The sequence below is a fragment of the Nycticebus coucang genome, chromosome 2 (assembly GCF_027406575.1).
Source record: "Nycticebus coucang isolate mNycCou1 chromosome 2, mNycCou1.pri, whole genome shotgun sequence".
In the NCBI taxonomy this organism is placed as follows: Eukaryota; Metazoa; Chordata; class Mammalia; order Primates; family Lorisidae; genus Nycticebus; species Nycticebus coucang.
In genome coordinates this window covers 115,015,417-115,041,337 of record NC_069781.1, presented here as the reverse complement: position 1 = coordinate 115,041,337, position 25,921 = coordinate 115,015,417, and the positions used below count along the sequence as shown (strand labels likewise).

General features: G+C 49.8%; 1 protein-coding gene across 6 annotated transcripts in view; it reads right to left on the bottom strand.

Annotated features, from left to right (window-relative positions):
- Positions 1 to 25,921, bottom strand: part of ZFR2 (zinc finger RNA binding protein 2) — a 48,071-nt gene that overhangs the window by 10,415 nt on the left and 11,735 nt on the right. For 3 of the 6 annotated variants that reach the window (XM_053580017.1, XM_053580026.1, XM_053580007.1), the window contains exons 2-11: positions 14,118 to 14,301; positions 13,300 to 13,636; positions 12,938 to 13,209; positions 8,700 to 8,882; positions 7,103 to 7,271; positions 5,318 to 5,478; positions 4,234 to 4,353; positions 1,953 to 2,092; positions 910 to 1,018; positions 274 to 464 (exon numbers count right to left, since the gene is read on the bottom strand). In XM_053580017.1, the coding sequence (XP_053435992.1) occupies positions 274 to 464; positions 910 to 1,018; positions 1,953 to 2,092; positions 4,234 to 4,353; positions 5,318 to 5,478; positions 7,103 to 7,271; positions 8,700 to 8,882; positions 12,938 to 13,209; positions 13,300 to 13,636; positions 14,118 to 14,301 (1,866 nt within the window). Of the gene's footprint in view, positions 1 to 273; positions 465 to 909; positions 1,019 to 1,952; positions 2,093 to 4,233; positions 4,354 to 5,317; positions 5,479 to 7,102; positions 7,272 to 8,699; positions 8,883 to 12,937; positions 13,210 to 13,299; positions 13,637 to 14,117; positions 14,302 to 25,921 lie in introns of those variants that run through there. The other 3 variants (XM_053580041.1, XM_053580031.1, XM_053580048.1) reach the window with 3 other exon arrangements.

Sequence of the window (25,921 nt, the reverse complement as noted above, 5' to 3'; positions counted from 1 at the left end):
CTCCTCTGATTACGTAATCACTGCAAGAGGCGAAGGCAGCTCTGAGTCCCATGGGACCTCCTTTCTCAGATGTGGAAACTTAGGTTTACAGAGCTGCTCAATCCCTTATGATGTCAGAGCAACACCTGTCACCAATTGCAGCTCAGCCTCCCTTAGAGCCCCGAAAGCCTAAGCTCTGAGATTTGGGGAACTTTCTGCAGCTTGTGGGGGCCACAGTGTGCCCTAGGCTGATCATAAGTAAGGCCCCTGACTGGGGGCTGACCCTCCAGTTACCTGTGCTCGCTGCCTTCCTCCTCCTGGCTTCTGCGGTCCTCCTGGGCCAGCACATTGGACACCAGCTTGAGGGCCCGTTCCGAGTGGGAAACAGCTTTGTGCACGGCCTGAAGCTCCTCCTCCGTGGGGTAGATGGCGGCGTGCCTGATCATCACGTGCCGGTCGGTGCTAGACTGTGGTCGCCGCCTGGGCTGTGGGGCACATGCATGTCAAGGGAAAGCTAGTGGGAGACTCTTGGGGAATGATGGGCAGGTGTCTGTGGCCAGCCAGGTGAGCATCCAGCTCACACCGAGAGCCATGAGGTGCCCTAGTCCTTCCTGGCTAGCTGTGGAAAGCCCTGGCTGAGCGGTGTGGGCTGATGGACTCCCACCACTTTGATGATATTATTACATCTCTAGGTCAGAGGCTTTTGCTCTTCCCCACAGGAAGATGCAAATCCAATGTTCCCATTCAACCCTGGGGGACAGGTACATCTGTGAAGGGACAAGAGGGGCCCCAGTGTTGGGACAGACAGAGGCTCAGGGGAAGGTGATAACCCCCACCCTCTAGCACCACTTGTGAGTCCTGGAAGAGGCCAGGTCCTAGTGCTGTGTGAGAAGGTCACCTGGCATTTCCACACAGAGGGCCTCTGCCTACCGGGAATGCGGTGGCAGGTGCCCCAGGCTTGCCCGTGGGGGTAGGAGGGGTACAATCAGGTGACAACTGCTGCTGCTTATCCTCGGTCAGTGCCTCTTCCTCCAGCCGCCTGTGGGGACGAGATGGGACAGACAGAGCATTGTCTGGCCAGCCATGGAACCCCATGAGGGTCACAATGGAGACAGTCAGGCCTCCTGTCCCCATCTAAGTGGGCAGAGCCTGCTTGCTCCCTCTGTGGCTGCTCCTTGGCTTTGCAAGGGGACTAAGAAACTGGGAAAGGCAGGGACCTGGCCAAAGTCACACCCTGGGGGCAGAAGGGACCCAGACTGTATGGCCACAGCCCTCCGGATGTCTTGGTCTCCTTCCTAGCCACAGACTTGCTACCACTGGAGCCTTTATAAATCAGACACTGTATCAGAAAAGCTTTGAGATCAGGCACCATGGCTCCTGCCTGTAATCCTAACATGGGGAGACCGAAGCCTGGGGATTCCTTGAGGTCAAGAGTTCAAGACCAGCCTAAGCAAGAGTGATACCCCATCTCTGCTAAAAATAGAAAAACTAGCCAGGCATTAGGGTGGACTCCTATAGTCCCAGCTATTCAGGAGGCTGAGAGAGGAGGATCTCTTGACCCCAGGAGTTTGAGGTTGCTATGAGCTGGCTGACATCATAGCCCTGTAGAGCTGGGGAAGGGGATAAGATGGAGCAAAACTCTATTACCACACCAAAAAGAAAAAAAGAATGTTTTGAGATTGCTCTAAAGTGTGAAGGAGGATGACATGGTGTGTTGATGGTCAGGTGGCACAGTGGACACCAGGCCACTAGCTCCTGTGAATCAGGTTGGCATGCGCTGCTCTTCAGCCTGTCTTCCACCAACACCCTCTGACTTGCCAGTGCCAAGATGGGCCCACTTCCCAGCTCCTGCCTGGGAGCTGACATAAGGACACCCCAACATTAGTGGAGAGTGGGGGCTATTTGGTGTGGGGTTTGCTCTCCTTCTTGAGGGCCGGGCTGTGTGGGGAGGCCTTGGTGCAGTCAGGCATCACCTCCTTTCCTCATGCCAGCGCCGCAGCTCCTGCAGCCGTTCCCTGATCAGGTGCCGCTGCTTCCGTATCCTGCCCTCCAGGAGCTTCCGAACCCTTCGGCTGGGCCTGACGGCGATGGGGAGATCAGGGTCTACTTTTTTCTAGAAAGGTAAGAGCTTGAGAATCAAGACCTTCCCATAGATGAGGATGCTGGGGTAGGTCTCAGGGCGCAGGGAGAGGTCCAGAGACTGACACCCTCCTGTTATGTTATTTATGGAATGGTTGGGCAAAACTCCCAGAGTCTTGAAACCCTCACCCCAAAAGCAATGGTGGTGACATGGGGAAAAAAACAACAACTTTCACAGTTAATAGATACCCTGGTTTATATACTTGACAGAAAAGTTAAAGGGAAGAAGTGCAGGGTACTATTGGCAGATGACATAGGTGTCATGGAAATTCAGTGACAGAGCACCTGCTGATTCTAACTAAAAACACCCATTCCCAGTCAAAACCATCCATGGCAAACACCACCTGTGGGAAATCCAGCAATACACACAACAGAACCTCTCTGTAAGGTGACCATCCAAGGGATGGTAACAAACTGGTCAACATATGGAGGTGGTCAACATAAGGACATAGGCCTACTGTACGAATACATTAATGTGATGTATGTCCAGTGTATGAAAATTAGGTCAACTTGAGGAGGTGATCAGTATAAAGAAGTGGTCAGCTGCAGAGGTGCTACTGTATTTTTTTTTTTTTTTTGAGACAGTCTTACTTTGTTGCCCTTTGTAGAGTGCTGTGGCATCATAGCTCATAGGAACCTCAATATTCTTGGACTCAAGTGATTCCTTTGTCTCAGTTTTTCTTTTTTTTTCTTTTTTGTTGTTGCAGTTTGGCCGGGGCTAGGCTTGAACCCACCACCCTCGGCACATGGGGCCGGCGCCCCACTCACCGAGCCACAGGCGCCGCCCCTCAGTTTTTCTTTTCTTTTCCTTTTTTTTTTTTTTTTGAGACAGAGCCTCAAGCTGTCGCCCTGGGTAGAGGGCTGTGACATCGCAGCTCACAACAACCTCCAACTCTTGGGCTCAAGCGATTCTCCTGCCTCTGCCTCCCAAGTAGCTGGGACTACAGGCGCCTGCCACAATGCCCGGCTATTTTTTGGTTGTTGCCGTCATTGTTGTTTGGCAGGCCCGGGCTCAGGTGTATGTGGCTGGCGCCTTAGCTGCTTGAACCACAGACGCTGAGCCTCAGTTTTTCATTTTTTGTGGAGACAGAGTCTCACTCTTGCTTAGGCTGGTCTGGAACTTGTGAGCTCAAGTGCTCCACCCGCCTTGGCCTTCCAGAGTGCTAGGATTACAGGTGTGAGCCACCGTGCCTGGCCAGTTCTACTGTATTTTAAAAAGCACTGCCAATTCTTTCACTATACTTCATGTTTAGTGCTTAGTACAGTACTCAGAATTGCCAAGTGTCATCAAGGAATATTGATTGGTGGAACAGCCCAAGTATCCACCAACAGATGAATGGATGAACACAACATGGTCCATCGACACAGTGAAATATCACTCAGCCATGAAAAGGAAGGCGGCTCTGACACAGACCACAAGGTGGATGGACCTTGAGGACATCATGCTCGCTTACCCACTCACCCATCCATTCACCCATCCCCTAGTTCCTGAGTCCCCCTCTGTGCAGGCACTAGGCCAGGAGCTGACCCAGAACATAAACTGTGAGTAGAGGCCAAGGGGGAACATGCCCTCATCTCTCAGGAAGTGTGGGAGGAGCAGAGTGAGCATCCAAAGCTCAGAGAGCAAGGAGAGCTCAGGGAGCTGACCCTGCAATCTGGCTCAGACTGCTGCTGGGCAGCACTGCAGGGAAGGTCCCCTGGGCAAGAGGAACAGAGGTGAGGCATGAAGGTATACAGAGCCTCTGACCCACAGCAAGGGCCAGGGGGTTACCCCTCACCTCTCAAGCCGGCTGAGGGGTGCCTGGGAGGAGGCAGGATACCTAGTAGAGGAGGGTTCCTGGAGGCAGCTGCAGAGCCCAGGGGACCCAGTGACAAGGGTGCCCCCTCCAAGCAGCAGCAATGCAAGACAGGACTCAGGAGGGGCACAGGGACCTGAAGAGACCACCTGGGACTCAGTTCCAAGAAAGCAAAAGGCCACTTTTGAGACATGAACCAAGATGTAAAAACCTGAAAATTCCCTCCCCCCAAGCCCCTGTTTCCACATCAATCGGACCACCAGGTGTGGAAAAGACTCCAACCACAGAGGTCCCATCTGAGCACCCCTGCTGGACACACCTTGTACTGCAGCCGGTGCCGCCGCCCCTCCAAGTGCATGTCCCTGGCCTTGGGGTCGTTGAAGCTGCACTCGCACAGCTTGCAGTGGAACCGGATCACCTTCCCTTGGTCGTTGCACACCTGAGACACAAATCACAGCTGAGCACCTGATAGGTGCAAGGCCTTGGAGAGTGTGATATGACTGACACCCAGCCACTGAGCTGAACCCTGTGTCTGTCTTTTTTGAGTCTGCTGAGTGGTTTTGAGCAAGCCCAAGCTTCCCTCTGCCCCGTTCCCTTCCTCCTCTTGCACATGTAGCCAAACCCACCTTGGGTGCAGTATCCCCCACCCTGTTTCATTGACTTTTAGGTGTCTTATCTATTTTCTTAACAAAGTGACAGGGTCTCCAATGGCATGATCCTAACTGCTAGAGTTATTTTGGACTGGACAAAATAAAGAATGCTGAATTGGTTGACCCAAAACAGGAATATGAGAACAGAAACTTCCAGCCACATATAGGTCATTAGGATGCTCAGAGGAGCACTTAGGAACTGGCTGCAGAGAAGCTTTGGAATTGACACAAGCCTTGCAGGTCCACCAGCCCCAACTCTGATATCTGTGGGAAGCCAATCCCAGCCAAAGGTTGGGATTCAGAATTCCACACCATTGGGTGCACGCACAGGGCTGACCAGGCTCTGAAGGCCACAGGCTTGGCCCAGAGATTTGGACAGGGTTGGGTTCTACTGCTCACCAGCCTGGCCTTGGCTGGTCCCCAAACCCCTCAGGCCCCATAAAGGGACCAGAGAGAAGGGCCTCCAACCCCTCCCTGAGCATTTAATGGCTCCGATCCCCTTCCAGATGGGCAGTTCCATAGGACACCACATCAGGAGATGCCTCTGCCCATCTCAGGCCTTCACTAGCCCCTGAGCTGTCAAGTGGCTCTGCATGGGGCTTGGGCTCGGGGGCGGAGGGGTAGTTATCTGTGCAGCTCAGGGACAGGGATGGCTTTGTGAATCTGGCTGCCTCCTAGGAGGGTCCTTCTCAAGCTGAGCCCACACAAACTGGTAGCAACCAGGGTTCAATGGCCAAGATGGCCTGGACTTACCTCCTCTACATAGTCGGGGCCCACCAGCTGCCCAGCACAGCAGGCTCTGGAAGCATGTCCCATGCCTTCTTGAGGGGATACTCCTCTGGGCCCCTCTGATTTGGGTCGGGCTGGCTTTCCCTCCTGGGGTCTACTGCCTGCTGCCTGTGGCTCGGTGGGGCCTGAGAGGAAGAACAATGTCACTAACAACATGATTCAGCCAGAAACCACACCATCTGCAACCCTGCAGGTGTGCAGGGCAGAGATCCACACAGAGGGGGCTTCCTACTTATGAGTCAGTGGGAACCACTCCCTGCAGTGGCCTTTCCTGCCAGCTTATGTCACAACTGAGAAAGCAGCCAGGACGATATGAATTCACAGGGCTGATGGGGACAACCCTGTCTTTTAGTCCTTGTTTGAGAAATTCACCAATGGCACAAAAGCTAGAGCCCTCAACTGATCAATAACAAGGCATCAGGCACTCCAAGGGTTGCACTTAACCTGGCCCCACGGGCACTGAAGGATCATAGGACAGATGAATTTTCTTTGTTATCAAAACCACTTGATGATGGGCGGTGCCTGTGGCTCAAAGGAGTAGGACGCCAGCCCCATATACTGGAGGTGGCAGGTTCAAGCCTGGCCCTGGCCAAAAAAAACAACTCTACTTGATGATTAGATCTACAAAATCACTTTATTTATTTATTTGGGAGACAGAGTCTCACTATGTCACCCTCGGTAGAGTGCTGTGGTGACCCAGCTCACAGCAACCTCAAACTCTTGGGCTGAAGTGATTCTCTTGCCTCAGCCTTCCAAGTAGCTGAGACTACAGGCCATAATGCCCTGCTATTTTTTGTTGCAGTTGTCATTGTTGGTTAGCTTGCCTGGGCTGGGATTGAACCCCCAACTTTGGTGTATGTGGCTGGTGCTGTAACCACTGTGCTACAGGCACTGAGCCAAAATCATACTATTATTCCAGAAGCAGGGATGCCAAGGCTAAAAATGAAATGAGGCCCCCATGCATAGTACGGTGGTCCAGGGCGGACTTTCAGGCAGACTGGGTTTAAATTCTGCCTCCAACTGATGGTGTGGCCTGGGGCCAGGTCCTCTACCACCACATGTTGGCCTTTCCATCTGCATGTTGGGACTAGTGACTCATTGATTTTAAAGAGCTGGTGTGGAGGGAATGTCAGGCAATGCACACAGAGCAGTTAGCAGATGCCTGATGTTTCATCCTAGTTACCACTGGCTCAACTGGAGTCAGCTCTCACCCTGTCATGTGCATAGCTAGGTCTCTGCACACACCATGCAGGGAGGGCAGGGCCACAGGGGACAACTGTAAGCAGCCTATTTTTGTTTCCTGGTACCTATGTAACTCTGAATCAGAGCTCAGTTCTTTCCCCGTGAGCACCAGGGCATGAAGAGGATTGCTTCCCGTCAGGGTGGAGGCAGCAGCTCAGGAACTTCTCCAGGCCCAGGACGGGGTCTTCCAGAAAATGGCCAGCAGCCTAGCACCAGCCCACACTTCACGGAATAAATAGTATCACCATTTCACTGCTTCTGCCTATATGTCCTGGATGTGATCTCAGTGGCACTAGAGTTTGGAGCAGGGAGAACCTGTCCTATCTGGTGGAAACATGGGAAACATAGCACCAGCCTCCTGGGGTCTGCTGTCACCATCCACCCCAAGACAAAAACATACCCTCAAGTTGTCTGGATGATCACACCCTGTGATTTTCATGGGGCAGTCAGGGCCTGGCCAGCACGCAGACATGCCCACAGACATACTGAGATGGTAGGGATACATACCCTCACACAAAGCCTTTGAGGCCACAGCTCTCCTTGCCAGTGCTGGCTGGCCCAGAAAGTGCACGCAGGGGCCAGCGGGGTCCTCAGGCTCAGGGGTGTGCTTTGAGGCCAGGGGGGCTGGCTCGAGGGTTGGAATGGGCTTCCCCAGCTTGGTGTGCAGCTTGACGACCTGGAACAGACCCAGGCCCTCTGTCAGGGCCACCCTTAGCCTGACAGACCACTGAAAGAGGCAAGAAGGGTGTCACAGGCACTTCCTGGTTAAAGGCACTTAGCAGGAAGGCTCCAGCTGGACAGGGCTACTCTGTGGCCTCAACTTGCTAACAGCCACCTTGGACACATCGTCCAGCTCCAGGTGTGACACTTTCTCACAGCTCAGACCCACACCACCTCCCCCTTCAGCCACAGGGTCCCCTTGACCTCCAGACCCAGCCCTAGCCTGGTAGGAGAAAAACCTGTAGGTTGGCCCCACTGGACACCAGCTCCTACAACCACCTCCATTCTCTCCTCTGTGCCTATTGGTTTATCCCCCTGTGGTTCACACAGGTGTCAGGAGCCCATCCTGAGGTCAGCAGGAGAATGAGGAATCCCCCATCCTCTCATACAGGCATCCCATCCCCAAGGTACCACACGGAGGCTCCATCCATTCCACATAAGAGGACATAACACAGGAATTTTTTTTTTTTTAACCAAGTTCTCACAGTCTCATTCTGCTGTTCTGCTGCCCAGACTAGAGTGGCATCAGCCCAACTCACAGCAACCTTGAGCTCTTGTGCTCGAGCGAGCCTCCTGCTGCAGCCTCCCATATAGCTAGGACTATAGGCACCCACCACACTTGGCTAATTTTTCTATATTTAGTAGAGATGGAGGGGTCTCACTCTTGCTCAGGCTAATCACAAATTTAAGGGATGCTCTTGCCTCGGCCTCCCAGAGTGCTGGGATTACAGGTGTCAGCCACCACACCAAGCTACAATATATGCATTTTTAAGGCCTCAAGAAAACAGTGAGATTAAAGCAGGAAGCAGGAAAAGCAAGGCCCTGAATAGAATGTACAGTTGGATCACATCAAAGGATACACTGTCTGTGGCCACACTCCAACACCATGCTTTCTTAAGGGCCTGGGGGTGAGTCCCCAGAACATCTTCCCACTTTTTTTTTTTTAATTTTCTTTTTTTTCCCTTTCTTCCTTTAGCGATTCTCTTGCCCTTTGCCTCCCAAGTAGCTGGGATTACAGGCACCCGCCACAATGCCCAGCTTTTTTTTTTTTTTTTTTTTTGGTAGAGATGGGGTTTCACTCTGGCTCACTCCTGCTCATGCTGGTCTTGAACCTACGAGCTCAGGAAATCCACCCACCTCGGCCTTCCATAGAGCTGGGACTATAGGTGTGAGCCACCATGCCCAGCCACATCTTCCCACTTTTGCATGGTGACTGGGGACTCCTCTGATAACTAGAAAAGGAGTGTGGCTCTGCAGGGATGAAGACACATGGGCCCGGGGCAGGAGAAGCTCGTCCAGGCTCCCCTCTGACCTTGCTTTCTGGGTCTCAAATCCTGACCACGGAATCATGGTCAGAGCGTGAGCCTGACTGAGGGACTTGTACCTTCTGGTGCCTGGCACCCTGGATGTGGGCTGCATAGGTGTCTGGTCCTGTGCAGGACACAGCACACAGGCCACAGTGCAGATGTCCCTGCATCCCACGAGGGCTGCTGTCAGGCTGCACACCTGTCTTCTGAGCTGCCTTCTTCTTTTTGTGCCTCTGGCCTTCTAGATGCTCACGGTAAGTCTGTAGCAGGGAGGGAGAGGTGGGCTGAGGGGCATCTGCCCAGCAGACACTGCCCCTCCCCTGAAGGCCACCTACAGGCTTAGCAAATGGGAGCATAGTGGGTGACAGAGGCCCCGTCCCCATCTTGCCACCCCCTGGCACCTGCGAGGCTCAAGAGTCTCTTCATTAAGTTTAGTTGACAGACTCAGAAGCTTAGACCAGAAGATACACGGTTTCCACCCTTTTCTGAAAAGAGGTTCCTTTTTTTTTTTTGAGACAGAGTCTCACTTTATTGCCCTTGGTAGAGTGCCATGGCGTCACAGCTCCCAGCAACCTCCAGTTCTTGGGCTTAGGCAATTCTCTTGCCTCAGCCTCCTGAGTAGCTGGGACTACAGGTGCCACCACAACGCCTGGTTCAAACCCGCCACCCTCGGTATATGGGGCTGGTGCCCTACCCACTGAGCCACAGGCACCACCCTGAAAAGAATTTCTTTTTTTTTTTTTTTGCCGTTTTTGGCCAGGGCCAGGTTTGAACCTGCCACCTCCTGTATATGGGGCTGGCACCCTACTCCTCAAGCCACAGGCGCTGCCCCCTGAAAAGAGTTTCTTAAGAGAGCATCCTCAAAGAGATCACACATTCAGTTTGCAGGGTTCGGCTGTAAACAGATAAGCCCAGCTTTTCAAAGAGTGACCTCAGAAACTGAGCAAGGATGTATGCTACCCGGATGACGCAGCATCCATTTCATTTTTAGAAAACTGGCTAATAGACTGAGGGGCTCCGTATGTGGGGGACTACACTTGAGGGAAGCTCTGTGTGAATGAGTCACAGGCCTCCGCATCCGGGACTGACAGGCTTAGAATATCTAATGGCATCTGGGGAATGATTGGTACTGCCTGGCATGGAATCCTGGACTTGATTCTTTTGAATCCTGAAACCAGGCAAGCCACAGCCAGGACATTTCACATGAGCCATGAAACCAACGCGCTTTAGCCACGCTGAAAATGAATATTCTGCAGAATAAAAGTGTCCCTGAGAACACATAAGGAACTGGGGACAGGGTGGCGTCTGTGGCTCAGTGAGTAGGGCACTGGCCCCATATACCGAGGGTGGCAGGTTCAAACCCAGCCCTGGCTGAACTGCAACAAAAAAATAGCTGGGCGTTGTGGCGGGCGCCTGTAGTCCCAGCTGCTCAGGAGGCTGAGGCAGGAGAATCGCTGAAGCCCAAGAGCTGGAGGTTGCTGTGAGTCCTGTGACATCATGGCACTCTACTGAGGGTGGTAAATGAGACTCTGTCTCTACAGAAAAAAAAAATTAATTAAAAAAAAAAAAAAACTGGGGACATTGATTCGTTCCAGAAAGGAAAAATAGAAGTGAGCAGAGGGGACATTTTTCTATGTCCTCTCCAGAATTTAGGAATTTTGAACCTTGTAAGCATAGCAACTGAGCAACTGATAATATGCACATAAGCACACACACAAACTAGGAAAAAGAGTCTATCCATGGAATAGAGAAGAGTCTAGAAGAATACACACCAAGCTGCTCCCAGTAATTATTTCAGGGTGCTTTTGGTGTACACTGCAATGGTAAACTGTGGGCTTCAACACACATTGGCTGGATTTCTATCCTCGTCGCTCATACTAACTCTGAGTTCCTCGAAGTACTGTCCCTCTCTGAGCCTCAGGCATTTCACCTGCCACATTGGGCAGATATGAGGATTAAATAAGCTGGCTCGGTGTCTATGGCTCAAGCAGCTAAAGCGCCAGCCACATACACCTGAGCTGGCGGGTTCGAATCCAGCCCGGGCCTGCCAAACAACAATGATGACCGCAACCAAAAAATAGCCGGGCTTTGTGGCAGGCGCCTGTAGTCCCAGCTACTTGGGAGGCACAGGCAGGAGAATCGCTTGAGCCCAAGAGTTGCTCTACCCAGGGTGATAGCTTGAGGCTGTCTCAAAAAAAACAAAAAAACAAAACAGATTAAGTAAGCAATGTAGGGCAGCGCCTGTGGCTCAGTGAGTAGGGTGCCAGCCCCATATACCGAGGGTGGCGGGTTCAAACCCAGCCCTGGCCAAACTGCAACAACAAAAAAATAGCTGGGCATTATGGCAGGTGCCTGTAGTCCCAGCTACTCAGGAGGCTGAGGCAAAAGAATTGCCTAAGCCCAGGAGTTGGAGGTTGCTGTGAGCTGCGATGCCATGGCACTCTTTTGAGGGCAATAAAGTAAGACTTGGTCTCTACAAAAAAAAAAAAAAAAAAAAAAGCAATGTAATAGATTAAACAGATCACATAATGTGCTGGACGGTGCTCTAAGCACAGGTTAAGAGCACATGTTTGCTATTTTGAACATCTGTATTGTCAGACTAGCTACCATGAACACAGACTATGTGTGTGATGAGAACAAAGGGGGCATTCTAGAAAAAGGCACATGGTGGATGCTGCTGGCTCCAAGGGACTCGGACTAAAGCCCAAGGCCCTGTTCCTGGCCCCTTGGGCTAGCCTGGGGGGCTTCAGGCTTCTCCTCGTGGAGACCACACAGAAACTGTACTACCTTGGACTTAGGCCACTTAGAGGGACACCTGGAGGAAGTGCAAAAGTATCACCATCCCAGCTCCTGGGAATGTCGTACCAACCCAAGTCCATTATGAGTAGCAGATAAAGACCATATGGGACAGTTTACATGTTTATGGCACTTGGAACCCTACCCACTGGGCTGAGGAGTCTCACTCTTGCTCAGGCTGGTCTAGAACTCCCGGTCTCAAGTGATCCTCCTGCCTCGGCCTCCCAAAGTACTAGGATTAAAGGCATGAGCCCCTATACCTGGGCTGCATTATTTCTTATAACTACTTGTGTGTCTACAATTATCTTCAGAAAAATTTCAACTTAAAAAATGCAATGAGTATTAGCCAGGAAGAACAAGAGCTGGCGTCTCTGGGGCATATAACCTGTGCACTAGGCACTGTGCTAAAGGCTGGCTTGTTTGGGCACTGTCATTTCTCCAGGAGGCAGGTCGTAGCCTTATAACCTTTCCCACCAGGAGGCTCAGAGAGGCCATGCTGCTTGCTCTGGTCTAACGAAGGGTAGGCTTGGCTAAGTCCAGAGCCCACGCTTGGAATTCACACATGCGACATGCCCTGCACATCTGCCCAGGGGGACATCAAGCACTTCTGCCAAATGCTGCTTGGGAGGAGTCCAGGAAGCATGTGGGGAGATGCTCGCGTTTTGTGTGAGGAACCCAGAAGACATGAATTTTCATATTCAGCAAGATCCTCATGATGTAAAATAAAAATCACACATAGAAATAAAAATGAGAATAAGCAAAGTTCACCCTTTGCTAACGAGCATTCATTTCACAATGGAAGAAAGCATGCTTTCTACACACACTTCTACCTGAGGACTCTTCAAAGGAGGCCATGTCTCTCCCAGCATGAGGGGAAGAGCCATGACCAGGAAAGGGCGATGGGGTGGGGAGGGGTCCCAGCCTGGCCCTGAGCTGATAAGGTTTTCTGGAGGCTTCTCACACAGACTCAGTGACTCTCCATGGCCCAGAGCTTTCTTTCAGAATATTAAAAATAAAAAAAAAAAAAAAATGAGGATGTTGTTTTGCCAAGACAGAGCTCTAGGGTCTAATTATCTTTCCAGGAAATGAGCCCACAACTTCAGCTGGGTTATTTTTGAGCTTTACAACCTCAAACTTACATATCTGATGAGAAGAGACTTCACTCGTGTGTCCCAAACGCCACCCTACAAACACACATGCACACAGGCATGCACACACACACTTTAGGCTTTAGCAGAATATCCAGCTCCATATGTCTGCCCATGGTTCTGCTTAGATGGCCCCTCAGCAAAGGGATGCCATTGCCAGCTGCCATGGTATTTAAGACTAGGCCACTGAGGTCCTGGCAATGCCAGGCCTAGCATCTGTTTCTTCCTCTGGAATGCCACAGGGTCTGTTTAAGGCAATTCTGACACATACTCTATGGTGTAAGTTCAATGACAAGCCTTGATTTGGCAGGCAGTGACTCTGACATTTGGTACTCTGAACTCTGTCCTACTGAGGGAGGAGAGTAACTGACCTGGGGACCCGCACAGCTGATCTTGCAGATGTCGCAGTAATGAAGCTGGGGTTCCCTGGGTACCTCCTTGTGCTTTGGTAGCTTGTTGGGTAACGGTGGCTTCCAGCCAGGCCTGGGGCTTCTCCCGGAGCCCGGGGGCATGGGCAGCAGTGGAGGCTGTATGGGTGGGGGCCCTGGGAGAGGTGGGGGCTGCCTCTGGGGGGACAATGGTGGAGGATAGTGAGGGTGGGCCACAGGGTAAACCAGCACGTCACAGCTTGGGTAGTTTGTACCTAAGGAGCACAGAGAAAAATGAGAGAGGGAGCAAAGACCAGGGTAACCACGCAGGAGCAGAAAGACAGATGGGAAAACACTTGTCTTACCAGTATGCGGGGCATTGGTAGGACTGTAGGAGGCCTCAGGGTAGGAGGTCATGGTGGATGTCTTGGACTGGACACCTGTCACCATAGAGTAGACATAGCCTGATATCGAAGTGCCCTCTGGCTGCCCGACTTTGGCTGGGAGCACTTGTGGAGACTGAGCATAGCTGTGGCCACCCCTGAGGCTAGGCTGCCTATAGCTGTCTTTGCTCTCTAGAGGACAGGCACAGGCTCCTGGCAGGTCTGTGGTCGTGTGCCCGGGTTGGCAGGCAGCAGACTGGAAGCTCTGTCTGTCTTCATAGCTGCTGGTGACCACTGACCATCCGTACCTATAACTGTCCTGCAGGAAGGTTCCACAAGAGAGACAGAGAGAGAGGGGAAAGCTACTTAGAGCCAAAAGTGAAACCATACTTGTTTATCCTCTCAGGACACCTCTGTGTCACCAAGACAGTGACAGGGCCCCAGAGAAGGGAGAGGACGAAGGTGTCCTGGTCCATCTGGAGTTACATGCCAAGGCCACTGCCCCAACCTATGAGACTGTTCTCCTCCTTGACAAAGCTCTGTGCATGACTGTCCCCCAAAGTCCCCCGGGGCTCCCCTCTGTGGGTGTAAAGGTGGCAGGTTCCCCTTTCTCCCTTGAGGGAGTGATTCTGGTTTCATTCTTCCCTGTTTTGTACATAGCACCAGCAGAAAATGCCAGAGGGAAGACCACTATGAAGACTCCCGAGAGAAGGGGTTCAGATGGGGAACTCACTCTACCCACTCACACCACTATGCTCTGATGTTTTCCAGCAAGGCTGGCCAAAGAAGAGACAGGATACCTGGTAGGTGGCTTCGGTGGTGGGTACAGGACTGGGCTCCGAGGGCTGGCTGCTGTCAGTGAAGTCCTGGCTGAAGTGTGGCTGATACTCACCGTGCCCTGCCAGGATGGCTGGGGGAAAGGCCTGGCCCACAGCAGGGCCCCTTCCAGGAGAGGGCTGGGGAGGAGCCATCGGAGGCTGAGCACTAGAATCACAAACACACAGGAGCCCGACTGGATCAGATCAGGTTCTGAGGCACACTTGAGTCAACCACAGAAATTCCAGCCAACGTGGGACTGGAGCTGCATGGCTTCCCTTCATACAGCACTTTCTGTGACCCCTGAACATTGTGGTGACCTTCCCATGAGCCTACGTCTGGTTTTAAGCAATTTTCACAGATTAACGCAGTCTCACGACACTGCCATGAGGTTGCGACTGTCCTTGTACTTGTTTTATAGATGAGAAAACTGAGGCACGGGAAGTGGCAAAGTTGGGACCTGAACTCATTCCACCACTTCTCAGATAACCTACTTGTGCAGTGGGTCTTTTTCTTAACATCAAGATTCTCCCAAAAAAGAGAATCTTGATGGGTCATCCTTCGGTGTTAATGGGGGATGCAACCCAGGACCCCCAGAGGATAGCAAATCCACAATGCTCAAGTCTGGTATAAAATGGTGTATGTAGTGTTTGCACTTAAACTTTGCATGTCCTCCCAGGTACTGTAGTTACCTCTAATTACTTACAATGACCAATACAACGTGAGATCTGTGGAAATGCAGCAGAACCTCTGTAAGCTGACCACCCAGGGACAGTAGCAAACTGGTCAGCATATGGAGTTGGTAAACGTTAGGAACTAGGCCTGCTGTACTGACACGTACATGTGGTGCATGCCTGGTCTCTGAAAATTAGGTCAAATGAGGAGGTGGTCAGTGCAGGGAGCTGGTCAGCTATGGAGGGTCTGCTGTAGTCATCATATTGTATCATTTAAGGAACAATGACAAGAAGAAAAGTCTGTGCACGTTCAGTACAATTTTTTTAAAAAATATTTTCAATCCTTAGTTGGTTGAATCCATGGATGTAGATCCCACAAGACAGAGGGATGACTGTGTTTAAAAATTATATATATAATATGTACTCTTTTTATGAGACAGAGTCTTGCTCTGTTGCCCAGGCTGGAATACAGTGACATCATCATAGCTCACTGCAGCCTCAAACATCTGAACTGAAGCAATTCTCTTGCCTCAGCCTCTGGATTAGATGGGGCTATAGGTGATGCCATTGCAAGACTATGCCCAGCTAATTTTTTTTTTTTTAAGACAGTCTCACTGTCACCCTTGGTAGAGTGCCGTGGTGTCATAGATCACAATAACCTCAAACTCCTGGGTTTGAGCAGTCCTCTTGCCTCAGCCTCCTGAGTAACTGGGACTATAAGCACCCGTCACAATGCCTGGCTAGTTTTTCTATTTTTAATGGAGACAGGATCTCATTCTTAGGCTAGTCTCCAACTCTTGAGCTCAAGCAATCCACCTGCCTCAGCTTTCCAGAGTGCTGGGATTACTGGCATGAGCCACCACACCCGGCCTAATTTTTAAATTTTTAGTAGAGACAGGGTCTCCCTATGTTGCCCAGGCTGGTCTCAAACTCCAGGCCTCAAGCAATCCTCAGACCTTGGCCTCCCAAAGTGCTGGGATTACAGGCATGAACTGCCTCGCACAGCTGACTTTTTTGTAACAAAATATCTGACACGTGGAACAACATAATAAATGCATGCTATTGAGAAGTGATACATGCCAATGTTTTGCTATATGTATCTGTGTCAAAGCTTATTTTTTAAATAAATAGAAGTGAAGCTCCACCCAAGTCTTATTCCCCTTCCCTCCTCCGCTGGGTTGGCAGTCTCTTGATCAATCATGATTTTTACACTTTTCCTCCGTATCCACCAGTCTTCCTATGACACAGGTGGTGTTGTTTTTCTTTTTCTTTTTTTTTTTTTTAATTTTAAGGTGGTGTTGTTTTTCAATGTTACGTGTGTGCAAAGCTACATTCTTATTATGCATCTTATGCTACAACTTACTTCTCCAATGTCCTCCCAAACCTTGTCTGGAACGTGCTCCTATCTGTACAAGTACATGTGGTTCATTCATTTTAACTCATATGGTTACTCCCTGTGCAGCCATCCTACCTGGGCAAAGAGTCCCCTGGCTGGGCTCTGAATTTAAGAGCTACATCATCTGATATGGAACCACCAGCTATAACTGGTATACAATACAATGTGGATGGAACTTGAGGACATGATGGTCAGTGAAATAAGCAAGACTCAAAAGGACTAATCCTGTGTGATTCCACTTGAAAGAGATCCCTAGAGTTGTCAGGTTCACAGAGACAGAGTAGAATGGTAGGTGCCAGGGGACAGTTTTATCAGTGTTTTACATTAAAATTGCATTTTTGATAAAAATACACTTAATTTTTGCACACTCTGATTTTAACAGCATCGCCTGGTTGAATCCTTGTACCCTCAGGCATCCATGTGGGGAAGGAATTTGTTTCCCTGGGAGGCTCTGGAACAGAGGGCAAAGCTTGTGGCCTCAGTCTCTCACATCCTTTTCTGTGCTCTGCAGTGCCCCAGCTGCCATGACAAGGTACCACCCACTGGGCAGCTTAAGCAACAGAGATTTGTGGTCTCAAAGTTCTGGCATCTAGAAGTCAGAGATCAATGTGTGGGCAGGGTGCAGACAGCCACCTTATTCCTGTGTCTTCTCATAGTCGCCCCTCTGTGCGTATCTGTGTCCTAATCTCTCCCTCTTATGGGGACCCTAGTCGTATTGGATTAGAGCAAACCCTAATAATCTCATTTCAATCTAATTTTACTCTTTTTTTTTATTGTTGGGGATTCATTGAGGGTACAATAAGCCAGGTTACACTGTAATTTTACTCTTTAAAGAGTCCATCTCCCATGGGTCAGCACCTGGAGCTCAGCAGCTAGGGCGTCAGCCACATACACCAGAGCTGGCGGGTTCGAATCCAGCCTGGGCCTGCCAAACAACAATGACAACTACAACCAAAAAATAGCCGGGCGTCGTGGGGGCACCTGTAGTCCCAGCTACTTGGGCGGCTGAGGCAAGAGAATCACTTAAGCCCAAGAGTTGGATGTTGCTCTGAGCTGTGAAGCCACGGCACTCTACCCAGGGTGACAGCTTGAGACTCTGTCTCAAAAAAGGAAAAAGACTCCATCTCCCAATCCAGTCACTTCCCAGGGGCTGGGAGTGGGGCTTCAACAAATGAATGTGCGTGGTGATTTTCCTGATGTGAAAATCTTGATTACATAGATGTCGTTTTTGCTGAAATTAAGGCACATAAAATAGATTTTATGGAATACATAATCATTAATCGATTAGTATGTTTTAATTTTATTTAAAACATCCAAACATCATCAGCCCATCAACAGAAATGCCACGATACACACAGTAATACACTTGCCTTAGTGAGACTCTGTCTCTACAATAAATGAAGAAAAGTTAGCTGGGGGTGGTGGTGCATACTTGTAGTCCCAACTACACCAGAGGCTGAGGTGGGAGGATCATTTGAGCACAGGAGTTCAAGGCTGAAATTAACTATAATGATGCTGCCTGAGCAACAGAGTGAGATCCTGTCTGGAAAGGAAGAAGGAAAAGGAAAGAAGGAGAGAGGGAAGGAGGGAGAGAGGAAGAAAGAAAGGGAGGTTCCTGCAAGTTGGAGGGAAACCACTCAGGGGCCATGAAACAAATTATGCCGTGATCCAGCCTAAGGGCCATGGTGTGAGCAAGTGAACATAAATTGTGCAATAAACACCGGAATGGCAAGAATCCCCTTTAAATTCACATAAAGAGTAAGAATTGGGACCCTTCTGCTAAACTACTTCATTCAGGGTATTTTTTTTTTAGAAATGAGAATTTTTAAAATTCTATTTTAAATCTCAACAGCATGAAATATCATTTACATTTTCAGAACAAGGAAGACCATCTTCTGGCTAAGGGGGAAAAAATGTCATTATGGGCCTTTTGAGCTGCCAAAAGGCCTGAAGAATTTTAAAGATCATGTTACTTTTGCTGGTTGCACGGTGAGAAATTCTGTTTGTACAAAATACCTGAACAGAAAGTAGAAGAAATCCTTAGCTAGCAACCTAATTCGTTTAGACATTGGACAGATACTTACTGGGTGTGGTGGGGAGCCAGGTGCCATTACAGCAGTTGGGAATGACAAGACCCAAGTCCTGTCCTTGAGGAGGGATGTGGGTGATACTCTGGGGAGATGACTAATAAGCAAAATAATCACCCCTGACCTACAGGGTGGTGGATGGTTCTAGATGCTGTGGAGAAGGCTGCAGCAGAGACAGGGGCTGGAGTGTGAGTGCAGGGCTTCATTTTCCCATTGGGTGGGTGGTCAGGGAGGGTGCCAGGCCTGGAAGAGGTGAGTGCCTGGAATCTGGACTGTTCAGGAAGGCCGTGTTGCTCAGGAGAGGGTCGGGGATAGCTGAGGTGGGTGGATTTCACAGGCTGTTACCCCGAGCAGAGGAGGGACATGTTCTGCCTTATAGCAGAGCCTCTCTGACTGCACGGCCTGAACAGGTGGAATGGGGGAGCAAGAACAGAAGTGGAAGGTGAGAGAGGCTGTGGTGGTGGGGAGGAGGCGTAGGTCACAGGATGAGGCTGAAGGTGGGGATGAGGAGGGAACATGCCCCCACTTTGGGGTCACACGCCTCCAGGTGGCCCTGGAGCAGGGAGTGGAGAGAGAGGCATGTGCTTGCTTTTGGTACTCAGTCTGAGGTGCCAGTTAGATATCCAGAATCCTGCAGGGCGGGCAACTGTGCAGGGATGAGCCTACAGCTCCAGAGGGAGGCCTGAGTGGGAGTCAGAGATTGGGTGTCAACAGAGTTTTTTAAAGATTGAGATATGCTCCTCACACCATAACATTTACCCTTTAATGTGCACACATCGGTGGCATTCAGCATGCTCACAATGTAGTGTAACCACCACCTCTTAACTCCAGAACATTGCATCACCTCAAAAGGAAGCCTGTCCCCATTAGCAGTCACTCCACACCCCTCCCCAGGCCCTGGTGACCAGGAATCCACCTCCTGTCTCTGTGGGGTTGCCTGTCCTGGCCATTTCATATAAATGGGATTTCACACTGTGTGGCCTTCTGTATTGGATGTCATCTTAAAGCCCTGAAGCTGATGAGATGTCCAAGGCAGGCTGTAAGAATTTTAAGGGCCGGGCAGCTGGGGCCCTTTGACCACTTGGGAGGAGAAAGAGAAACCTGCGGAAGTCAGAGAAGGTGCAGCAAGGGACTGAGGAAGGCTTGTGACTCACTGCAGGGTCCTCAAAGCCAGAGAAAGCCTGGAGGCAGCAATTGGCTATGTCCAAGGCTGGTGGCCAGCTCTGTGAGTCGAAGTGATCAATGGAGACGGGACTGACTACAACTGTCATGGAATTGAGGGACAGAAGCCTGGCTGGAGTGGGCTTAAGGGAGATCAGGAGGAGGGAAACATAGGCAGAAAGCAGAGACAGCTCTCTTAGGTTTGGCTGTAAATGGAAGAGGAGAAATAGGGAAAACAGGCCACGAGAGCACAAGCCATGAAAAAGTCATATTAGTATCCAAATGTGTTAAAGACCTGAGAGACTAGGGTGGCCGAGAGGATGGCCTTCGCTAGGTTGCTGGGTATGAGTTGACAGATGGGTGCTCTGGGTGATCCCTTCTAGGGAAGGCTCCGATTTTCTCAGTGGATTAGAAAGAGGAAATATCCTGGGGGAGAAGAGGTACAGAAATGCAGGAACCAGGGAAGTGCCACGTGGCTGCTGGGCTGCTGGAGGTTGTGATCATGAATTTGTGTCTTCCCTGGCTTCAGTGACAGAGGTGCAGGTGCTAAGCAGGTAGGGAGTTAGATTTAACCAGGGCCTCACGTTAGCCCAGGGAGGTGAGGATGTAGGCAAGGACTCATTGCAGTGAATGCCTCTGGAGTTTATGTTAAGGCCCCCAGAGATGGCCACATCCTAACTCCTGAACCTGTGAACATGGCGCCTCCCATGGCAAAGGGGGTTTGTGGACATGGATGTTAAGAATCCCGAGGAGGGGATGCTACCCTGGATTATCTGGGTATGCACACAGGGGCCAGAAGGTCATAGCACAGAAGGCAATGAGATGATGGGAAAAGAGACAGGAGTGTTGGGGCGACAAGCCAAGAATGCCACAGCTTTCAGGAGGGGAGAGGCAGGAAGGAGTATCCTCTGCAACCTGCTTGATTTGAGCCTAGTAAGTCTCATCTGGGACTTGTGACCTCAAGAACTGTGAGATGGTAAACTAATGCTGTTTTAAGCCGCTAAGTTTGTGGGAATTTTCTCTGTACAGGGCCAAAGAATATTTCGGGCTTTGCAGCCACACGGGCTCTGCGGTATTTTCTTCTTTGTGGTGTGATTGCTTTTGTTTCATACAGCCCTTTAAAAATCAGGAGCTCAGGGGCTGTGATGTACAAAACCAGCCAAGCTGTCTGAGGTGGAAAGTAAGCAAGCAGCTGAAGTCTAGGAATGTCACATAGGCCTGCAACAGAACCGCTGAAGAGACAACCTGGGAGATCTCCAACGCCTGAGAGGGGAAGTCAGGCTCTTAGGCCCTGAGAGTGATGGCTGGGGATTAGGGAGGGGTGGGCAGGGTTAGAAAGGGTCACAAGGAAGAGGAGGGAGGCAAAGATGGGGGCTAGGAGGAAAGCTAGCCATTCTTGTATTAACCATGTTTTTATTTCCTGTATTTGTGATGTTTTGATGGCCATGGAGAGACCATGCTACCTCCAGGGCCAGCCAATTCTTAGATGGCAGAGGGCTTGCTGGGAACACAGCTTCCATACACACAAGCCACCCACTCCTAAGATCCCCAGCCCTCTGTTCTCTAACTCTCACACACTGAGCCAGTCTCCGTCCTGCTCTGTCACTCCAGGGCCAGTGTCTTAGTCCATTTGTACAGCTGCAACAGAACACCACAGACTGGGTAATTTATAAAGAACAGAAGTTTATTTTCTCATAGTTCTGGAGACTGGGAAGTCTGAGATCAAGGTGCTGGGACTTGGCTTCTGTTGAGGGTCTTCTTGTTGCATCTTCCAGGACTGTGTCCTCACATGGCAGAAGAGGAAGTGAGCAAGGCAGCCCAACCCTGCCCCTGCTCAACACCTCTTTTAAAGGGAGTCCTCGGGGCCTCATCATCTAATGCCATCACACTAGTGACATCTACATTTTGGAAGGGACACATTCAAACCATAGCAGCCTGATACCCCGCAGCCCAGAGACCCCAGGATGATTCACACGGGCCAGTCCTAAGCTGCCTTGCCTGGGCCGAAAGCCCCAACAATGACTATGGTGTGTGCTCACCTGAGTTCCTGCTCCTGCCTCCTGGCCACCTCAGTGGTCCCTAAGTGGTGTGGCAGTTTCTCAGGAAATGTGAGTCATAAGTTCTCCTTTCAACACCACTAGCTTTCTTGCATTGTCACTTAATTATGGCCATTAACTTATCGCTCTGAAGGTACACAAGACACTCCCCTACAGCACAGAGGTGAGGAAGAGAGGGTGGTGTGGGACCTGGAGCCAGACGGCCTGGCTTCCGATCCTGGCTCTACCCACTGTGGGGCCTTGAGTGAGTTACTTTATCTTTCTTGGCCTCTATTGTTTACTCACCTATAAAATGGGAACACCTCATGTGTTGGAATGTGCGGCAGTTAAACAAGAACTCTCGTAATACGGGGTCCAGCACATGGTAGGAGCTTATAATGTAGCCCAGGGTTGCCAGAGCATCCAATTGTTTTTCAGGAGACAAAATCTCACTCTGTTGCCCAGGTTGGAGTAGTGTGGCATCATCATAGCTCATTGTAGCCTCCAATTCCTGGGCTCAAGCAATCCTCTTGACTCACCTCCCAAGTGGCTATAACTACAGCCTCCCAAGTGGTAAGCAACTTTTTCTCTTTTTTTGTTGATATGGGGTTTCACTATGTTGCCCAAGCTGGTCTGGAACTCTTAGCCTCAAGAGATCCTCCAACCTTGGCTTCCCATAGTGCTGGGATTACAGTTGTGAGCCATCATGCCTGACCCAGAGCTTCCAATTTTAGGCAATGCTAGAAATCAGGGTTTTGAGTGACATCTCCCAATTTTTTTTTTTTTTTTTGAGACAGAGTCTCACTATGTTGCCCTCGATGGAGTGCTGTGAAGTCACAGCTCACAGCAACCTCAAATTCTTGGGCTTAAGCAATTCTCTTGCCTCAGCCTCCCAAGTAGCTGAGACTATAGACACCTGCCACAACACCCACTCTTTTTTTGTTGCAGTTGTCTTTGTTGTTTAGCTGGCCCAGCCGGGTTCAAACCGGCCAGCCTCAGTGTATATGGCCGGTGCCATAATCATTGTACTACAGGCGCCGAGTCGCCATCTCTCAATTTTTAAGTGCTGGCAACTAATTCAAATAAAGTAAGCAAAACATCTGCACAAGCCAAAGAAAGCAAGTGTGAGACTCAAATACCACCTGCAGGCTGCAAATTTTCAGTGTCTGAGCTACACTGAGGGTAGTACTTGGGGGAGGGGAGTACTTGGGAAACAATAACAGAGTCACAAATTTACTCTAAGTAAAGCCTGCTCTTAACCAATGAGCCTAAGCTCACCCACTGTCACTGCACTGCAGCAGTTGACAACTGCTGTCTCCTTGACAAGAACCTATGTTGCCTGCTGGATGGGAAAGGCAGGAAACTGGGGGAAGCATCAGTTGCCCAGCACTTGGGCAAAGCAGTATTTAAGCCTATCAGTGTTAATGCACATTTATCTTTTCTTTCTTTTTTTTTTTTTAAGCAACCTGAAATGCTCCAAAAAGTTCACATACAAGCCTTCACTGGAATTCTCATCTGTGGGCCCAAGGATACCTTTGGATGGCTTTTCAGCCTCAATGTTTGTTATGGGAAGTTAAACTCTTTGGGATACATCTTCTAGATTAAACTTTGGAATCCAAAGGTGACAAGACCCACTGATATCATTTTACTCACACAGTTACCAAACTCAAGGGGACATTGAAGCCCAGAAGATAGAAGGGATTCTTCCAAGGAGTCCAGGTCCCCTGACCCAGAGCTCCTTCCTTTGGGACATGCTCTCACTTGCTTCACAGGGAAAAATCAGAACCTCGAGTGCAGAACACATTTTAGAAGGACACACTTTGGAATCCACAGGTAGAAGCAGGTGATGAAATGCTTTAGGAAGGCCTGGAAGAAAGTCACTACTTGTTTGCATATGATGATGAACCCTGTTGAACATCACACCGAATAACTCAATAGGAACACACACACACATATATACAAATGAAGCCAAAAACATCTGGCATCCAAGGAAAAAAGATTTCCCTGGAATCATGGGGCTGAAAATCTCATTGTTCTGTTTAAATCATGGACTCCCATCCAAGAAATGGCTCATCACCTATTTACCTATCAACGCAAGTGCATAGCACTCCCTACGTGGCATAAACCACACCAGACAGAATCTGAGTACCAGCCAGTGGGAAAACTAAGCATGAAAGAGCACCTAGCCTTCAGTGCTGCTCATAGAAAATCTCCACTCCAGCACCCCGCCCTCAGTGAGTCTTCCAGGAGTATCTCAGGACAGTATCTCAGGGCTGGGCAGCACTCAGATGGGGATGATGTGCTGTCTGGGGGTCTGGAGAGACTACTTCCCAAGTGCAATGCCAAATGCTAGTATATTCAGTGAAGACAGTCACCAGGGAAAATACATTGAAATCGTTTTGTTTTGTTTTTTGAGACAGTCTCACTTTGTTGCCCTGGGTAGAGTGCTGTGGCGTCACAGCTCACAGCAACCTCAAACTCTTGGGCTTAAGAGAGTCTCTTACCTCAGCCTCACAAGTAGCTGGAATTATAGGCACCCGCCACAACACCCAGCTATTTTTTTTTGTTGTTTAGCAGGCCTGGGTTGGGTTTGAATCTGCTAGCCCCGGTGTATGTGGCTGGAGCCCTAACCACTGAGCATGGGCGCTGAGCCTGAAATGTTTTATTGTTAATAAGATCACATTTCAATTGTATGTTCGCACAAACACACGCACACACCCAGCCATTACTTCACTTGGCACATCGGCTCACAAAGATTATACATTCATATCCATATCAGTCCTGATTTTTTTCTTTTCTTTTCTTTTTTTTGAGACAGAGCCTTACTTTGTCGCCCTTGGTAGAGTACCGTGGCATCACAGCTCACAGCAACCTCCAGCTCTTGGGCTTAGGCAATTCTCTTGCATCAGCCTCCTGATTCTTTTTCTTTTCTTTCTTTCTTCCTTTTTTTTTTGCAGTTTTTGGCTGGGGCTGGGTTTGAACCCATCACCTCAGGTATATGGGGCCAGTGCCCTACTCCTTGAGCCACAGGCACTGCCCACCGATTCTTTTTCTTTTTTTTGAGACAGAGTCGCAAGCTATTGCCTGGATAGAGTGCTGTGGCTTCTTAGCTCACAGCAACTTTCAACTTGGGCTCAAGTGATCCTTTTGCCTCAGTTTTTCTATTTTTTTAGTAGAGACAAGTTGCTTTCTGCTCAGGCTGAAGCAATCCACCCGTCTTGGCCTCCCAGAGCACTAGGATTACAACTGTGAGACACTGTACCTGGCCAACAGTCCTGATTTCCTTTTTTTTTTTTTTTTAAGACAGAGCCTCAAGCTGTCACCCTGGGTAGAGTGCCGTAGCATCACAGCTCACAGCAACCTCCAACTCCTGGGCTCAAGTGATTCTCTTGCCTCAGCCTCCCATGTAGCTGGGACTATAGGCACCCACCACAACGCCCGGCTATTTTTTTGGTTGCAGCCATCATTGTTGTTTGGTGGGCCTGGGCTGGATTCAAACCTGCCAGCTCAGGTGTATGTGGCTGGCGCCTTAGCTGCTTGAGCCATAGGCATGGAGCCCAGTCCTGATTTCTTAAATCAATTTTTTTCTTTTTTCTTACCATGAAAGCCTTATCGTGCATTCTCCATTTGAAATGTCCATTTCAGATCTGGATAACCTGAAAATAGCCCAATTTATTAGAAAGGACTTCTGTTAATTAACTCCTTAGGTCTTGAGAGATACCAAAAGGATTTCATTCCTCCACCCCCACTTGCAACATTCTTCTTTAAAATGTAATCAAGGGGCCAACTTCAGATCAGGACTAGCCTGGTTCCTCAGGACAGAGCCACACTGGGCTGGTTGGGATCTTCAGATAAGAACCAGATTCTAGATCCTGGTACTGAGAGTTTCCTGAGCCTTGAAGGTGAGCCAAACTATTCGGCAGCAGAACACTGGGCATCTCTTCCATGATGGAGCCACCTACAGTCCCAGCTCTCTCCTGTTGCTTTAAGGGGGAGAAAAACCTCCAGAGTCACTTCTATGCTGGCCTTCCATGGTGCTGAAAAGGAAAAGGTCCCTGTAAGCAGCGGGCTGTGTGGTAACCCCTGCTGGTCAAGTGCCTAAGGATGCTGTCTTGAAGATACCAGTGGGCTGGGAGAGGTGGCTCACGCCTATAATCTTAGCACTCTGGGAGGACAAGGTGGGTGGATTGCTTGAGCTCAGGAGTTAGAAAACAGCCTACACAAGAACAAAACCCCATCTCTACTAAAAATAAAAAAAACTAATGAGGCATTGTGGTGGGTGCCTGTAGTCCTAGTTACTAAGGAGGCTAAGGCAAGAATTTGAGGTTGCTGTGAGCTATGATGCCACAGCACTCTACTCAGGGCACCAAGTGAGACTCTGTCTAAAAAAAAAAAAAATATATATATATATATGTAATCTGATGGTAATACTAA